This window comes from Trachurus japonicus, chromosome 13 (genome assembly GCF_045865225.1).
Source record: "Trachurus japonicus isolate A0001 chromosome 13, Traja_1.0".
NCBI classification, from domain to species: Eukaryota; Metazoa; Chordata; class Actinopteri; order Carangiformes; family Carangidae; genus Trachurus; species Trachurus japonicus.
Window position 1 is genome coordinate 4,794,941 of NC_140919.1, and position 17,698 is coordinate 4,812,638.

The 17,698-nt window shown below is 41.5% G+C and overlaps 2 protein-coding genes across 2 annotated transcripts in view; one reads left to right on the top strand and one right to left on the bottom strand.

Annotated features, from left to right (window-relative positions):
- LOC146975302 (protein NLRC3-like) overlaps positions 1–17,698 on the top strand; it is a 214,140-nt gene that overhangs the window by 18,727 nt on the left and 177,715 nt on the right. The window lies entirely within an intron of this gene.
- On the bottom strand, positions 2,100–5,331 carry LOC146975304 (uncharacterized). Its single transcript, XM_085794737.1, has 2 exons — positions 5,087–5,331; positions 2,100–3,825 (listed from the first exon to the last, which is right to left on the bottom strand). Exons 1-2 carry the CDS (start codon positions 5,092–5,094, stop codon positions 2,301–2,303), a joined length of 1,533 nt encoding a protein of 510 aa, XP_085650863.1. The 5' UTR covers positions 5,095–5,331; the 3' UTR covers positions 2,100–2,300.

Sequence of the window (17,698 nt, forward strand, 5' to 3'; positions counted from 1 at the left end):
TTCTAAAGGTAACGCTAAGCCTCATTTAATGCATTTTGCCGGCCGTGGCATTGTTTATATTGTTTAGGCTATATCTTAAAGCTGAGTGTGTTTTTTTCCTGTCTGAATGTATGCTGCATCTGGCTGTGTGGTCTAGTAGCTTCAGTTGTTTCAGTGATGCGCAATGGCTGCGTGCGTGCGTGCGTAAAAGAGAGATGGCACACTGTGTGTGTGTGTGTGTGTGTGTGTGTGTGTGTGTGTGTGTGTGTGTGTGTGTGTGTGTGTGTGTGTGTGAACGAGGGAGCGGGGCGGGGGGGGGGTAATTTTCAGACAACGTCCGACTCTCCTAACAAAAATCCCGCACCCCCTCTCAGAAAATAGTTCCGACGTCCATGCTCCCTATAGGTGTTCCTGGCACGTCCAGCTGGGAGGAGGTCAGACCGAGGACTAGGTGGAGAGATTATATCACCAACCTGGGCTGGGAATGCCTCATGATCTTCCACACACAGGACAATAAGAACTTTCCGCTAGAAAACACTGATTTTTTTTTTTTTGCATCTTTTTGTTGTTAAATGAAAGATTGCTTACATAACACAATACACATAATTGAATTATCAGCTTTTAAATTAGCCTAAACCTGTAGTGGTAGAAATGCAGTCATGCACTTGAAAAACGTGAAATTTGGTACACGTATAGACAAAGGCATTCTGAAAATAACTGGACATGTTTGCAATGTTAATTATGCTACCGGTCAAAAATTTGTACACACCTTCTCATTCAATGTTTTTTCTTTATTTTGATTACTTTCTACATTGTAGATTCAAACTGGAGCCATCAGGAACACATAAGGAATTATGCAGTAAATAAAAAAGTGTTAAACAAAGCACAGTAGCTGGTTCTTCAAAAGTAGCCACCTTTCACCTGGAACAATTTTCCAACAGTCTTGAAGGAGTTCCCAGAGGAGCTGAGCACTTGTTGGATGTTTTACCTTCACTCTGTGGACCAACTCATCCCAAACCATCTCAATTAGGGTTAGGTCAGGTGACAGATAAAACTTTGGTTTTAATCAACACTTTTGTGTTTACTTCATAATTTGACATGTGTTCCTTCATAGTTTTGATGTTTTCAGTATGAATCTACAATGTAGCAAGTAATAATACTAAAGAAAAACCATGAAAAGTTGTGTACAAACTTTTAACCAGTAGTGTATTTATGATGAAAAGATTAGAAACTCATCTAATCATGACTAATAAATATTCTTAGTGTGTTTACATACACAATATATTTTCTATACCTTGTGTTTTTCTTCTTCTATACAGCCTACTTTGATTGACAGACAGAACTTTGATGAGCTCCAGCTGTTTTAATCTGCTCCTGATATAAAGTTGACCGTAAATGTAGAGACTAAGTTAAATGTTTGTGTGTAACCACTGTGTGTGTAGCTGAAGCAGCTGAGAGTCGATGGTTGACGAGTGTGAGCAGGGCTGTTTCCTGAACAAAGTGAAACTGACCTGAGTTCAGTAGAGTGAGCTCAGTCCACACAGCATCAGCCCTTCAGTCCTGTAGTGTTGGCTCCACCTGGTGGTCACTACACAAACCAGCAGATACACACTGGATGAGTGTTGGTGATGAAGCTGGACTGAACATGAGCTCTGATGGTGGAGTGTGTTTCTCTGCTCAGTCACAATAAAGTCCAAGTGTTTGAGGAACAAAGACAAACAGACATTTATTGAATCAAGTTGAGCAGAAGCTTCAACAGAGTGAAGAAGCAGCTGATGATCCAGTCAAGACTCTGATCAAACTCATTTCATCAAGCTCAGCTTTTATTCAGGATTCACAGAAAACTGCATCAATCAGGACACGACTTCATGTTCAGTAACACAACACAGTCACTTCACTCCAATGTGGCTGCTTCACTGATACAGCATCACAATAAATCAACAATCAATAAAACAACAACCACAGAGGAGGCTAACATCAGGGAGGGAGGGGCTGTTGTACTCAGCATCAAACATCACCACATTCACAACATCAGTTATTAGATTCTAATGAACTTGTTTTATATAATAACTGCACTTTTACCATGCAGACACAGAAACAAGTTGATTACACAGGTTCAGTTAAACATCTCATCACACATAATTATTACATATACATTATTATTTGCGTTCCATTTAGTTGGATCATTCTTGTTTTTTTTGTTTTCATTTCTAATTTGACAGTACATGCCAACAGCGTGGTTCAGCTCCTCTTGAAACTAATGTTAGGTTCCCAACATGATGACTAAGGAGTCTAACACCTCAGTGCTGTTCTTTTCACTGTTAGTTTCTTTTAAACAGTTTAAATACTTTATCGGCGGCGTACTCTATCCCCCTGTGGCCTCTTTCGTCCACTCGGCCTTTCATCTCCTCCAGTTTCTCGACCTTCTCTTCGTCCTCCATCTTCTCAATCAGGAAGTCCAAGTGGACATGAGTGGACACTGAATCCACATTCAGGGCGATGTCATCCAGCTTGATGACATGTTGGTAGGCCTCTTCGAGCCGCTGAGTCTTCTCTGCTGTCAGATCGTTCATCTGCTTCTCTAGATCTTCCAGGAGAGCGGTTTTGAACTTCTTCACTTTTCTTGTCTTGCTGACATAGATCCACTTGTCTTTCACATGATCTGATACAGGACACTTGTTGGTACAAACAGTGCAGCGTCCTCGTTTCATCACCTCACAGTGTCTGGGATGGCGGGTTATTGTACATGGATGGTGACAGTTCTCTTGACAGATGTTACAGGTAATAGCTCCACTGTAGCCACCGAACCACCGCCAACCCCCGAAGATCTCCTGTTTCTCTTTGTAAACCTCATCAACCACTTCAGTGAACTTCTCATTCTTCTTTATCTTGTCTCCATATTTCTTCTTAGCATCTTCCATCTGTCTGATCTGTATCTGTTTCTTTTCAATAAACTCAACTCTCTCCTGCAGGTTCTGGATACTGGCTTTCAGTCTGACCTGTTCATTCAACACCTCCATAGTTTTCTTCAGTCTCACAGATGCAATTATTTCCAGGAAGTCCATAAACTGACTAATTCCTCTCAGTGTTACTTTAACAGCATGTTCCAGATCTTCTATGTCCTCTTTCCGGTCTTCATGTTGGCAGTTATCAAACAGGAAGTGAACAGGTTCATTCTTCTCATCTCTTGCACATTTAATTTCTGCAGCATTGAGAGCTTCAAGAACATTTTTTGGTTTCCTTCCATTTGAGTGTGTGATCAGAGCGACGATGTTCTCCTCCATGTTGTTTCCAAACAGAGACATCACTGAATTGAGGATGTACATCAGTCGGTCACTCAGACGATTATCTGACGCCTTCATCACCAGACCCACTGCGCTGAGTTCATAAACTCCGTCTTCTGAGCGGAACAAGTCCAATAATCTGTGACTGATGAGGTTGTCGTGTTCGATCCCTCTGGTGTCTCCAAATCCAGGAGTATCAATGATGGTCAGAGAGAAGGGCAGAGTTTGACCTTCAAAACCAAAGATCTCGTACACGACCACATCTGATGTCTGACTCTCACACTGACTTGTCTCTTCGCCCTGTGCGATCTCAAACCAGATGTCGTCTTCAAACGTCACTCCCATGGCGTAGTTGACCAGAGTGTTGATCAGAGTAGACTTTCCTGTTCCTGTTTCACCGACCAATAAGATGGTTTTGTTTATCTTATTATAATTTCTTTCACCAACAGTCTTTCTGGTCACAGTTCCAATCTTCCCTTCCTTTGGTCTCAGCTGGTAAAGAGCAGGAGATCCTGGATGGATCAGAGAACTCTTGGAGATGATGCCTGAGACATTACTGTTTCTGTGGAAAAAGCAGCGTAAAGGTCACACCACAGAGACAAGGAGAAAGACAGAAACTCTCCCTTATGATGGTTGAGTATCCTACAAAAGTCTTTATCCTACCTGGAGAGTTTTTTTAAATTATTATTTCTCTAGTACTTCAATATAAAACAGCTTGTCCTTACATAAGATAATCATTACTGACAACACACTGCAGTTTTTAAGAAGGGACTTGGGAAACTGAGGCCTTTTGGTCCTTAAGACCTTATGAATGAATGATGGTTTCTGTATGCACTTTAGGTATCGGGTATCATTAGAAAAGTGCTATATAAATGTAAACCATTATATTATTATTAGTAGTAGTATTATGACATATGGCATTACACCACGTCCTGACATACAGCGAGTGAGTGAAACAGCGACGAAAACTTGCACAAAGGTGTCCTGATATGCAGTGTGACGATTTTGTCGCGAGTATATTCTATTGGTTTAGAATCCAAACCAATCAAATTATCGAGGGACGTACACAAACCTGCGGCGCTATTTTAAGATTCCTGGCATTTCCTGGTTGCCGTTTTTCACATCTTGGAGTGTTTTTTTAATTTTATTCCTCTCATATCCTCCTCTCTCTGATAACTAGCTTGTCCACAGAAAGCAGCGTGGACTTTTCAACCAATAAGAAGTGTTTAGGGGCGGGACACCGCCATGGCGTCATTTACGCTGGGACGCCAAGAACGATTTGGTCCCCACCACCAAATTAACGACGTTATCCTAGAAGCAGCCAAGACAGCGTGCACGGCACCGGAGCCAACTCGCAACAATGTAGCTTCAATTAAGTAGTTCACTTCTCAGACTCTTTCTGTCATCTCCCGCTTCGGACAAAGTGGGAATTTCAAGACGCACCAGGGGAAGGAGGGCGTCAAAGAACGATAAGACAGCAGCCAACAGATATATATGCTTAATGTTTGGGTGCAACAAAGTCCCTGTTAACAAAATCAACATCTAATCTGTCCCTTCAAATTAAAGTTAGTGACGTGTCTGTTTGGAGCAGCTGCTGACACATGTGGAGCTGCAGTGACAGTTTCCTCATCACTAAACCTGAGCCACCATCCCATCCTTCCTCGGGACAAAGTCTCTTGGACATATATTGTATATTCTGTGTTTTTCCTCTCTTTAACCGTCTCCTTTCAGTTTTTGCAGGTCAACCTGCATCTGGTGCGCATCTACGTTTCTATATCTATGCTTTCAGTCACTGTGTGTTGTTGCTTCCTGGTGTTACTCACGTTGCCATGGGGATTCCTGGTGCATTGCCAGTATCTTGGTGTCTGTACTTTGGAATCTATCAGATGAAAAACAATGAGTGAAAGCTGAACAACAGACTGGTTCATCAGTGAGGAAAGAACAGGACAGAAGAAAATGGAGCGGACCAACTCCCAGTTCCATGTGAAGCTGTTTTCAGACCTGGAGCTGCTCTGATCTGGTCTCAGTCAGTTCATCAGTAAACTGTGTTTCCTCTCAGCTCATGACTCTCAGAGAAAAGACCAGACAGTCAAACAGCAAGATTTTGTTTTGTGTGTTTTGGTGGATTTTCTCTTCAACAGCTGGAAACGACGAACAAGTCGTTTTCCGACTTTAACTATGAGCTGTTTTTATTCTTCATGGTCAAAATGCAGATTTTCTACTTTAACTTAGAATCAGTAGAAAACAGCAGCAGAGTCCAGATTTGTTCATGTTGTGAAACTGGCCACAACAGGAAGGAGCTCCACCTGTAGGGTCGTCTCTGGGCCACAGGGTGGCGCTGTAACACAGCTTCACATGGACATACATATTAATGAGAGTGAATAATGTTAGTGGTTCTGTTGAGTCTCTGTGAATCACACTTTATAGTTTGATCAGATATTTTGTTCTTATTTACTGGACAACTGAATAAGTCTAATAAAATCAAACAAATGGTCACAATCCTCTTTGCTTTTACATAACGATATTTCAAAATTTTAAAGGGATAGTTCACCCAAAATTCAAATTTCACTCATTATCTACTCACCCTCATGTCGACTAAGGCAGGGGTTCTCAACTAGTCTCACTCTGGGCTCCACATCTTCCCATGGTCATTAAGTCGCGACCCACTTTTATAGAATTCAAACCAAGATTTATTTTTTAAGCCTTTAAAAACTCATTTTGCTCTTTATTGAGCAAAGTGCATTTCAGAGCACATGAATGAAACTGAGGAGTTACCATGACAACTGCATGTACGGAAGTGAATAAAAAAATATCAAACTGCACAAAATGGAGACCAACAAAACGATATATTTGACTTCTAATGCATCTCTGCATTCAGAGCATGTTCACAAAAGTGAATAAATATCAAATTGTACAAAATAAAACCCCAAAAACAAGGTATTTTCACTGCATTCAGGCCACATTAATAAGAAACTGATATATTTGCATTCAGAGCAAATGGACCAAATAATAAGAAAGTGAGGAGGAGCATTACAACTGCATGTGTTCACGTGTCTCGTGTGACTTTCAAAATAAAAGACATGTCCAACATCAGATGTGCATTAAATATTATTTACTTTTTTGACCAGCTGTCCGCGACCCATCCAGAACGGGTCTAGACCCATTTTTGGGTCCCGACCCACCAGTTGAGAACCACTGGACTAAGGGCTGGGAGAAGTTTCAGAGTCCTCCGTGGCTTCTCTGAGTTACCGGGGGGGTCCGCGCAGCAGTATTTGTCCATATAATGGTTGTGAATGGAGCTCACTTTTCTTCGTCCAAAAAGACACACTAAAAAACATCCAGATACCTCCATACTGCTCGTCTGTAATGTCCCTCTTGTATTGAAGCCCCGACATGAGAAATTGTTCCTAAAGAAATTAAATAAGTCTATGTTTTAAGCTTGTTTGTAGCGGAAGCTCCCAGTGTCTCAGTTCACTGCTCTTCCTGTGTCAGTGCACCAGCGAAACAATTTCTCATGTCGGCGCTTCAATACAAGAGACGTTTACGACATTACAGACGAGCAGCATGGAGGTATCTGGATGTTTTTTGGTGTGTCTTTTTGGACGAAGAAAAGTGAGCTCCATTCACAACCATTATATGGACAAATACTACCCGTAACTCAGCGAAGGCATTCTCCCAGCCCTTAATTTTGGGTGAACTATCCCTTTAAATTAATTTTGAATATTTGTTTCTTTTTTTTTAACATCGGTCTGTCGATCTTATTAAAGTTTCCCATGATTCCTCAGTGTGTGATCTCACCTGTTGAGTTGTCTTCAGGTCGCTCCCTGATCCTGAGGAGAAACAGGAGTCACTGATCAGAGGATTGTCTGCTGTTCTCTGTAGTTTGGCCTTGGTGTTTTCACAGAGCTCCATCACTCTGCACCGACCACCACCTGCAACACCTCCTTTACTCTGCTCCTATGAACCAACCTGCCTTCCATCAGCTCTCCCATAACTCAACCATCTCTCTTCCATGTTTTCCCATATTCAGTGTTATTAGGGCTGCAACAACGAATCGATAAAATCGATAAAAATCGATTATTAAATTCGTTGGCAACGAATTTGATTATCGATTAGTTGGGTAGCGATTAACTTGGCCCAGAGCCAGGGAAAAAAAGAAAATATTTCTTATCTTTACCCGTGTCCAAAACAGTCAGCAGCAGCAGTCATCCAGCTCCAATAATCCACTAATATTATTTCCGTTTACATGGCGTTCCTGGCGGCCTGCCTCACAGCCAGTTTCATTCATTTGCATCATGTAAAAAAAAAAAAGACGTGTTTTTAGCGGCGGCAACAGCCGTGTTTCTGATCAACCGGACCTGTGTTGTCCGGTTCCACCGCGTTGTTTACTCCCGGTCCAACGTTACTCCCACACGGACACGGTCCGCGCGGCTCGGACGCGGTGTGTCACGGACATGGTCACGGACTGTCTGGACCTCTGGACCGGTGGTCTGGACTCGGTACCGGCAGCAGAGAGGCTTCACTGTCTCCTCTGTCAGCCTCTCCTGTCAGGACGCTAACGCTAAAGCTAAAGCTAAAGCTAACGTTAGCTAAAACTTTTTTTTTTTTTTTTTTCACAATGCAAATGAATGAAGCAGCTGGCCGCGAGGAACGTGATGCAAACGGAAATAATATGGATTATAAAACTGTTGGAGTTTGATGACTGCTGCTGCTGACTGATTTAGACACCTGGAGTAAAGGTAAGAAATATTCCTTAGAGGTTTGATCAGCTGTTCCTCTGCTCAGAGCTCGGTGTGTGGAGACTCAGATTAGAGATTTGATGATCATTTACCCGTTTTATTTTATGGTGATGGGCGCTTACAGTTAATACCGATGTTTACACCAGATCGCTGCTGTGTGTGTGTGTGTGTGTGTGTGTGTGTGTAACGTTGTGGGTGTGTGACTGACCGGAGGGTCCAGCCTGTCCCCCCACGGTGACTGGTGTTTATCACGGTGTGATTACGTTACGTGGGCCGGTCGGGGAAGCGGCTGTGAGCCAAACTGAAAACTGTCGGAGTAACGTCAGGTTGTTGTCGGTTGATCCGGTGAATGATCAACTTTCAGGGTTGATCAGAATTTTCCTCTGGATGTAAACATGCTGCAGACTTCCACTTGTAAGCAAATCAGGCAGTGCCCTAATGAATTTAGTCTATTATTATTTTTTTAATGTATTATTATTAGTTTAACAGCTCTGGGCCGTTCAACTAACTTAAAAAAAAACGTATTTGTGCAATTTTTGCACTAATATTGTCCATTTGGAATAACATTCTGTTTTTGAATAAAGTTAGGGAGAAATATGACACCAGTGACATGCTGGATCAAACTGAGAAACAACTCCTCCTCTCATTCTTCTCTTCCCTACAATGTAAATCAAAATTGTGCCTTTTTTTTTTATACGATTAATCGATTAATCGAAGAACTAATCGACAGATTAATCGATTATCAAAATAATCGTTAGTTGCAGCCCTAAGTGTTATAAAGTGTTTTTGTATCTGTACACAACATCTCCGTCACGTCTGCCCGTCCTGGGTGAGTGCTCTGTTGCTCACCCTAAGGTTTCTCCTGTTTTTTTTTTCTTGGGAGTTGGTGTCTAGGCTCCAGCTCATCACTCCCTGAATAGGTTTTCATCGAATATACTTGGGAGTGATGAGGACATCCAGATCCTACAAGTGGAGGTGGAACTGTTACAATAGGCAGTAGGCCATGGTACGCAGGGCAGCAGTGAGGTAAATAGGAACATTTTGAGGGTGTGAGTAAAGCAAGCTCAAGCAACTTTCCTGCCTGAACTCTATTTATGGCTCTGTTTATGATGCTGTGTTAAGACCTTTGAGACGAACTGCTTGTCAAAATTGGTGGTACAAATTAACTTGCCTTGGCCAGTGAACAGAGATGCAGCTTGGGGCGCCGCCAGGAATTTTGGGCCCCATGACAAAAAATAAACAAATTGACTATAATATAAAAGACTATAATAACCCTGGTGTGGAAATTCAATTTTTACATGTCAACTTTATTTTCTTGTTGGCATATATGTGCAGCTAAGTTAAAAAATCAACTGTTTTCATTGTTTTTAGAGGATGATGTTAAGTTTGGTCACTTTTCTTCTTTTTTTTAAATTGTTCATTAATGTTAAGAGAATTTTCTTTTTTGAAATGTTACAATAAAAATACATTGAGACTGTAAAAGATGGCCTTTAGCACATTTTTTATGGTGGCTTTCGAACTTGCATCAAATAGTGAACTGCATACTGTATGCAGACTTGCATGCATGTACAAGTCACCAGCAGTAAATATTGTGCTAGTACTAGTATTGAACTACAAGAAACAAGACAGTTGCAAGCCTTTAATTAGAGTTATGTAAAGCTTCTGATGGGATAGTTAACTACAGGCTACCCACCTTTCTTGGTGAAAAACTGGGTTACAGATTGACATCCTTTCCTTTGTCTTTCATCTCTCTCTTTTCTCTCTTTCCTTTGGTTAACTAAGGGACATTGCGAACACTGCAGCTCTGGCGCATTTACTGACTGCAACTATGAAGCAGCTTATTTCTAGGTGCAACAGAGACTTATTTATTGTATGCTCATATTTCCTTCTGTATATATTGTTAAAATGGGGGAGGGGGAGGGGCACATTTTGGGGTTTATTCTTATAGTTTTTAACTTTGTAATTTTTGCAATATTTAAATTGTAATTTAACTTTTTCTCCTATTCTAAGTTGTTGTATTGTATTATTCTGCTATAATATTCTCTACCTTTGTACACTGGAGCGCTGTGACGAAAGAATTTCCCGCAAGGGATTAATAAAGTATATTCTATTCTATTCTAAACACCGTCACTGATAAGTGCGCTCAGGTTTTAAAATAAATAAATACATTTTAAAAAGTGCCTCATGCAGGACCAAACCATTTCCTGCAGATACAGGGGGGTGGTCGGTCAATATGGATGGTTACTTTTTTCTCAATGTGGATATTTAACTTTTACTGCCAAAAACAAGTAAAAACAAAGAGATAGTTCATTTTATTATTATATTTGAAATACTCAATGATGATGGTTTCATAATTTTATATTAGTGTTTACCTGTTTTTGGGGGCAACTCCAACAATGTCTGATTTCTGTCTACTTTTGCAGCAGTTTTCTCCAGATTCTCCACAATCTGTCTCACCCCGCGTTTGTTGAGCTGATTTATGAAGAGTTATGAGGGTGAATGAATAAAGTTGAGTCAGTGACAGTGTCTTACCTTCAGAAGAAGGATCAGGACTGCCTATACTCATTCTTTGTCTTTTGTTTGATTTACTTGAATCCATTTCTCCTCCGCACTTGAGACAAGTCCTCTGCAGATCTTACTGAGCAGCTCACCCCCACAACTCTGAGGAGACAAAGACACATCACAAACAAGAGAAGAGAACGAAGACAGCTGCTCTCAGATCAGCGGTTCAACAGGTGTGATGATGGTGTCTCTTCTCACCTGTGTTTCTGCAGCAGCTCTGAGCTCACTCGTCCTCACAGTGGCTCTGGTCAGCTTCCTGCTGAGACTGAGCTCTCAGCTTCAGCTTTTACAGTTTGACTGATGGACGATGCAACAGTGACACTCCCAGCCTGTGTCAAACCTGCAGGTTCATAAACATTAATCAACCCAGACTCCGTTTCATATGACATTGTTTATTATCATTGTGTTAAAACTGTTGGTGGTTTAGTGTCATTTTTACTTTAAGTTAAAGAACACACTCAGAGTGAAACTTCACTCATCAAGAGCTGTTTAAAAAAAAAAAGAAAAACCTCATAGACTGTCCTCGAGAGCTTTCTTTGGTCTAAAAAAAAATAATACACTCTGACTTTTTTAAAATCAGAATTCTGAGTTTAAAGGGATAGTTCACCCAAAATTAAAATTTCACTCATTATCTACTCACCCTCATGATCGACTAAGGGCTGGGAGAATCTTCAGAGTCCTCCGTTCCTTCTCTGAGTTACGGGGGGGTCCGCGCAGCAATATTTGTCCATATAACGGTTGTGAATGGATACCACTTTTCTTCGTCCAAAAAGACACACCAAAAAACATCCAAATACCTCCATGCTGCTCGTATGTAATGTCCCTCTTGTATTGAAGCCCCATGAGAAATTGTTCCGAAAAACATTAAATAAGTCTATATTTTAAGCTTGTTTGTAGTGGAAGCTCCCAGTGTCTCAGTTCACTGCTTGCACTGACTGGCGGAACAATTTCTCATGTCGGGGCTTCAATACAAGAGGGATATTACAGACGAGCTGTATGGAGGTATTGGATGTTTTTTGGTGTGTCTTTTTGGACGAAGAAAAGTGAGCCCCATTCACAACCATTATATGGACAAATACTGCTGCGCGGACCCCCACTGTAACTCAGAGAAGGAACGAAGGACTCTGAAGATTCTCCCAGCACTTAGTCGACATGAGGGTGAGTAGATAATGAGTGAAATTTTAATTTTGGGTGAACTATCCCTTTAAAGTCAAAATTCTGAGGAAAAAAAAGTCAGAACTCACTTTCCCCCTACAGCGGCCCTAATTCTCTTCCGTACAGGTCATATATTTTAATATTAGACAATAAAAAACCTACTCAACACGGATCAAGGTCTTCAGACTGTGGTAATGTTCTCCTGATTGACCTTTGATTCTGTTAATGATTTGACTATAGTTTAATATTTGAATCTAACCGATTCAGATTCATCAGGTTAATATGGCAGCAGTAAGACCTTTATTTTGACATGTGTCAGTCAGACGTCAGGCTACAGATCCCCAACATCCGCCGTAGTCATAAACAGGTGGATGGTGTAACTATCTGGGAAACAGGCTTCATTGTTCATGTTTCATATGTTACGAGAGACATATTCATTTAAGTTCATGGAAGTATCTAAACTTTGCACAAAAAGTAAGGAAATGTGTGTTTGGTATATTATTTCTTTGTTGTAACAGTGCTTCTTGGAAATAAATCTTATAGTGTTGGAAAGCCTGTTTATTCCCCTTTTAAATGGTGCCACACTTGTAAGGAACATGCATTTGTGGGGTGAGCAGCAGAGCTAAGTATCTGGGTTGTGCCCATGAAAAATGTGCCAAATCTTCTCTGCCAAGTCAAACAGCTTAGTCTGCTGTTGCTGTTGACTCTTCTTTTGAGCTTCTGGTACCCCCAGGTGGATAGGGCAACTTCAAGCTGGTGTTCGACAAAACCAAGTTGCGGCATTGTTTGGAAGGAGCCCTAGTACCATCTCCAAACTAAAGGCCAAGTTCCATATAACGGAGGATGTCAGAGACAGGCCACGAAGTGGGCATCCCAAGAAGACGACACCCCAAGGACACCGTTTCCTTGCTCGGTCAACACTAATGCCTACCACACACAAAGATAATCTGGCTGATTTTGCCCTTTCCGACCAAAGACAAAAATCGGCCGATTATCTTAAACTCTTAAGATTATTTTATGAGATTCTCCTGTGGTGCGTGGTGTGTTAAGAGTCAAAATTCTCCCGACAATTGGCTCGTAAAACGGTTGGCGCCGACAATTGTGAATATTAAACATGTTCACTTTTGATCGTTTGGATCAAAAGTCGTCTTGTGTGTGGGGGAAGCTGACAATTCTGAGTCACCGGCTCCACGGAATGTGACGTGAAATTTAATGTGACCAGTAAAGAAGCAGCTGACTGCAGCACACGAAGCATAACAAACCAGTGTGGCTAACGGCTCCATGGCTTCCATCAACAGAGTACATCAGATCATGTTTGATGGGGGACGAGATTCTAGTGTGTTATCAGACAAATCTTTATGTGTGTGGTGTGCTGTATTTGGAATATCGGAGCACACCACACACAACAAGATCAAAACTGTTCAATCAAAGATTTTTTATCTTTACAGTATGTGTGGGCTCTCACAGATAAAAAAATCTGTTGAGATTTAGAAAATCTTTATGTGTGTACCAGGCTTTAGGTACCGTAGGCTGTCTTCTACAGATTTGCAGTCAAGGTTTGCAGTACGATATATGACCGAAGGCTCTCTCCCCAGACGGGGTCATCCCTATGTTCCCCGCGTCCTATGTTCCCCACTTTGTATGGGACTGGGTAAATAGAACCCTTTTTCTAAAATAAGGTTCTATGTTCCCCGGTCTGGACACAGAGGGGAAGATAGAACCTTATTTTAGAAAAAGGGTCCTATGTTCCCTGCTTTCCCCCAAAAGGACCCTGAGAACATGCAATTTCTGTACCCGTACCTGGAAGTGGAGCTGTGACTTTGCAGATTTTTTTTTTTGGGGGGGGGGGGGGGGGGGGGGGGTTTGAGTGAGAAGTTGAGTTGTGACTTTGAGTGAGAAGTGTAATTGTCCCATTGGTTGGGTTTAGGCAATGAAGAAAGGAGTTGGTTAAGTTTAGTAAAAAGACCAGGTAGAGGCTAGACAGGCCAGAGAGATAGAGAGAGTCCAGATAGAGAGAGAGTCCAGATAGAGAGAGAGTCCAGATAGGTAGAGAGAGTCCAGATAGAGAGAGAGTCCAGATAGGTAGAGAGAGTCCAGATAGAGAGAGAGTCCAGATAGAGAGAGAGTCCAGATAAGTAGAGAGAGTCCAGATAGAGATAGAGTCCAGATAAGTAGAGAGAGTCCATTGACCAGCAACAGCGGGGAACATAGGACCCATTTTCAGAAAAAGGGTCCTATGTTCCCCAGTATGTATTGCGACCGGGGAACAAAGGACCCTTTTTGGGGAAAACGGAACATAGGACCCTTCTTCAAAAAGAGGGTCCTATGTTCCCCCATAGGGGAACATAGGACCCGGGGAACATAGGTCTCATAGGCCTGCCATGACTGCCCTTCACCATCAGGCCCGTTTGCACTGGTGTCGACAACACCTGCACTGGAACCTGAACATGTGGAGGAACGTTATGTTCCCGCGATGAGTCCAGATTCTGGCTATGGCAGTTTGATCGTAGGGTCAAAGTGTGCACCGATACATCTTTTGGTGGAGGCAGTGTGATTGTGTGGGATGGCATCTCCCTCACTGGAAAAACAAGGCTTGTCATCATTGGAGGTAATCTCAATACAGAGAGATATCGAGATGAGATTCTGCAACCAGTGGCAATCCCATATCTCCACATTCTGGGGCCGAACTCTATCCTCCAAGATGACAACGCTCACCCCCACAGAGCGAGGTTTATCAGAGACTACCTCCACAATTTAAGGGTGGAGAGGATGGAATGGCCTGCCAGCAGTCCTGACCTCAACCCCATTGAACACTTGTGGGATCAGCTTGGGTGTGCTGTTGGTGCCAGAGTGACCAACACAACCACGTTGGGTGACTTGCGACAAATGCTGGTTGAAGAATGGGATGCCAGAGGAGGTGCCAGGCTGTTGTGGCTGTGTATGGTTCTTCCACACGCTACTGAGGCTCCTGTTTGTTAAATGAATAAATTGTTAAATTGCCAATACGTCTTGTTTCTTCACATTTCAATCATCCAATCCACCAAACACCAAACATGAGTCAATGGCAGACTAAGCTGTTTGACTTGGCAGAGAAGATTTGGCACATTTTTCATGGGCACAACCCAGATACTTAGCTCTGCTGCTCACCCCACAAATGCATGTTCCTTACAAGTGTGGCACCATTTAAAAGGGGAATAAACAGGCTTTCCAATGCTGTAAGATATTTCCAAGAAGCACTGTTACAACAAAGAAATAATATACCAAACACACATGTCCTTACTTTTTGTTACTCACTTCATGAACTTAAATGAATTTGTAACTCGTGACATATGAACCATGAACAATGAAGCCTGTTTCCCAGATAGTTACACAGTCCTGTTCATGACTATGGTGGATGTGGATCTGTAGCCTGACGTCTGACTGAGGACTGATATACTTCAAAATAAAGGTCAAGTGCTGCTATATTAACCTGGTGAATCTGAATCTGTTTTACTGGTGAGTGACAGTTTAATGGTCAAACAAACATCCTCAGAACAGTGACATCAAACTAGATTCAAATATTAAACTACAGTCAAATCATTAACAGAATCAAAGGTCAATCAGGAGAACATTACCACAGTCTAAAGACCTTGATCGGTGTCGAGTATGGTTTTTTATTGTCTGATATTAAAATATATGACCTGTACGGAGGAGAATTAGGGCCGCTGTAGGGGAAAAAAGTGAGTTCTGACTTTTTTTTCTCAGAATTTTGACTTTAAACTCAGAATTATGACTTTTTCTCAGAATTGTGACTTGAAATATACATGAAATATGGCTGAATAGAATGCAATACATGAGACATTTGATAACTTAAGATTATAAATAATTTGAGTCATGATAGGTCATTAAAACAGTGGCCAGTGAGGCCTTATGCTTTTGCTTTTAAGCTCTCAGGGTGTACAAATCATGTCCTCTTTGTTGGACTAGTGTTTCTATGGATGGAGCCAAAGATAAAATACCCGATAAAGTTATAAAAGGAGATGAAAGCAGGAACTAGCTTCAATAAAATAGGACAGAATGTTCCAAAGCATCAATAAATCTTACAGACTGACTCGTTGATGATTTACACAAAGAACAAAATCACCAGGGGTCTCATTTATAACCGTTGCGTAGGCATAAAACAGGGCTGAAAGTGGCGTACGTGACTTTCCACACCAAGGTTGTGATCTATAAAAAACAAACTTGACGGGAGAATGTGCGCACCCTCAAAGGGGAATTCCGTTTTTTTGACACCTGGACCTTATTTATAGGTGTAATTATGCTCATATACTCACACAGACACTTGTAGTGCAGCTTGGAGTCTGTCGTACGGGGGCCACGGCAATGCAGCCTCTACATAGGACGCTATCTCCCGCGAAACTCGCTCTTTTCACCTACATTTGGTCATGAATGGCCAGTGTTATCATATATAGAAATATATATTTTCAAAATAATAGCCCATCAAATAATTCTTCTCACCTGGTTAATGTGATAACTGCCTCTGAACTTCACTGCACGGGTTCTAAGACGACACTTTCATTTTCACAAGCTCTCATCTGTGCGATGTTTACTTTATGGAAAAAACCTAGGCTACGTGATGCATATTCTGATGGACAAAATATTAAAAGTTTTATTTTAATATCACATGAGCACCTCAATCTCCAAAGAAATAACTATTACAATGAACAAGTGAATGACCATTATTTAGCCTATCCTTTTTTGTTTTGTTTTTTTTCTCCCCAAAATGAGCTTGCCCTCTCTAAATCACGAGAGCCACACGGGAGCCACAGCAGAGTGACCAAAAAGCCGCATGCGGCTCCGGAGCCGCAGGTTGCCAACCTCTGGGGTAGTCCAAAGGAAGCCTGTGGAAGCTGAACTTTGACTAACTAGTCATTTTTACATGGGTACCCCCATTGACTGTGGTGAGGGGAACAATGAAGATCCACCAGGTGATCAGTAGCTGCAAAGGGAAATTCCACTACAGGGACATCACCTGTTTCTGCCAAAGACAACAAGGACTACTAACTGTCCATGCTTCAATTTAAAAGAGGCAATTCTGCAACCTGGATCTGAATCTGGTGAGGAAACTCATAAGAAAGGTGCCACAACAGCATGGCGACCAGAGGTACTTTGCCTGATGGAGGAGCCAGACGCCCTCAACAAAAGGTACCTGCAGCTCCATCCTGCAATATGGAAATTCATTGAAGAGCTGATGTAGTGTAGTGTTTCTCTTTGCCCACATCCTCAGTCTGATCCAGCTTTTGAGTGAACTCAGCTAGCTCCCAACAGCACTGAAGCAAGAATACAAAGAAAAGATGCAACACTTTCTCCTATAATACAAAATAAAATATTTAGCTGCTACCTCAAACTGAAAATTGTCACTTGCACGGACTCTCTAACCCTTATTTGTGTCCCATAAGGGAGTCATTTGGTGAAAGCAACAGACAGCAGTTTAGGATCAAAAGAGAAATAGAGGAATTATGGGAGACACATACCTCTACAACCGGCTAATTAATTGACGAGCTGATGTAGTGTTCAAAATGTTATGTTTGATGTGAAATGTTATGATGTTTGATTTTAGCGCTAAGGTAGTCTGTAATACTGTATTACATGAATTTCCAGTCATTCCAAATTGGCAAAAATGCAGGACTATGGGGGAAATCATCAGATTTTAGAATCGGAAACAAAGATTTTCCACCCTGTTAAGATCCATTCCACCCTGTTAGTTAAGATTTAAAAAAAATACAAAATGTTTTTCATTATTTCTGTTATTATGGGTTAAACAGCCATATACTTGTAACCAAATCATCTGTTACAGTTTCAAGAATAGCAAAAGGGACATGCTCTTTCTGAGAAAAAGTAATTATTGATCAATACTTACATGTTTAACTATTGGTGGTCCACATGTAAATGTCCCTAACAGGGTGGAAAACATTCAGAGACGATGTTTAAGAAAACAAC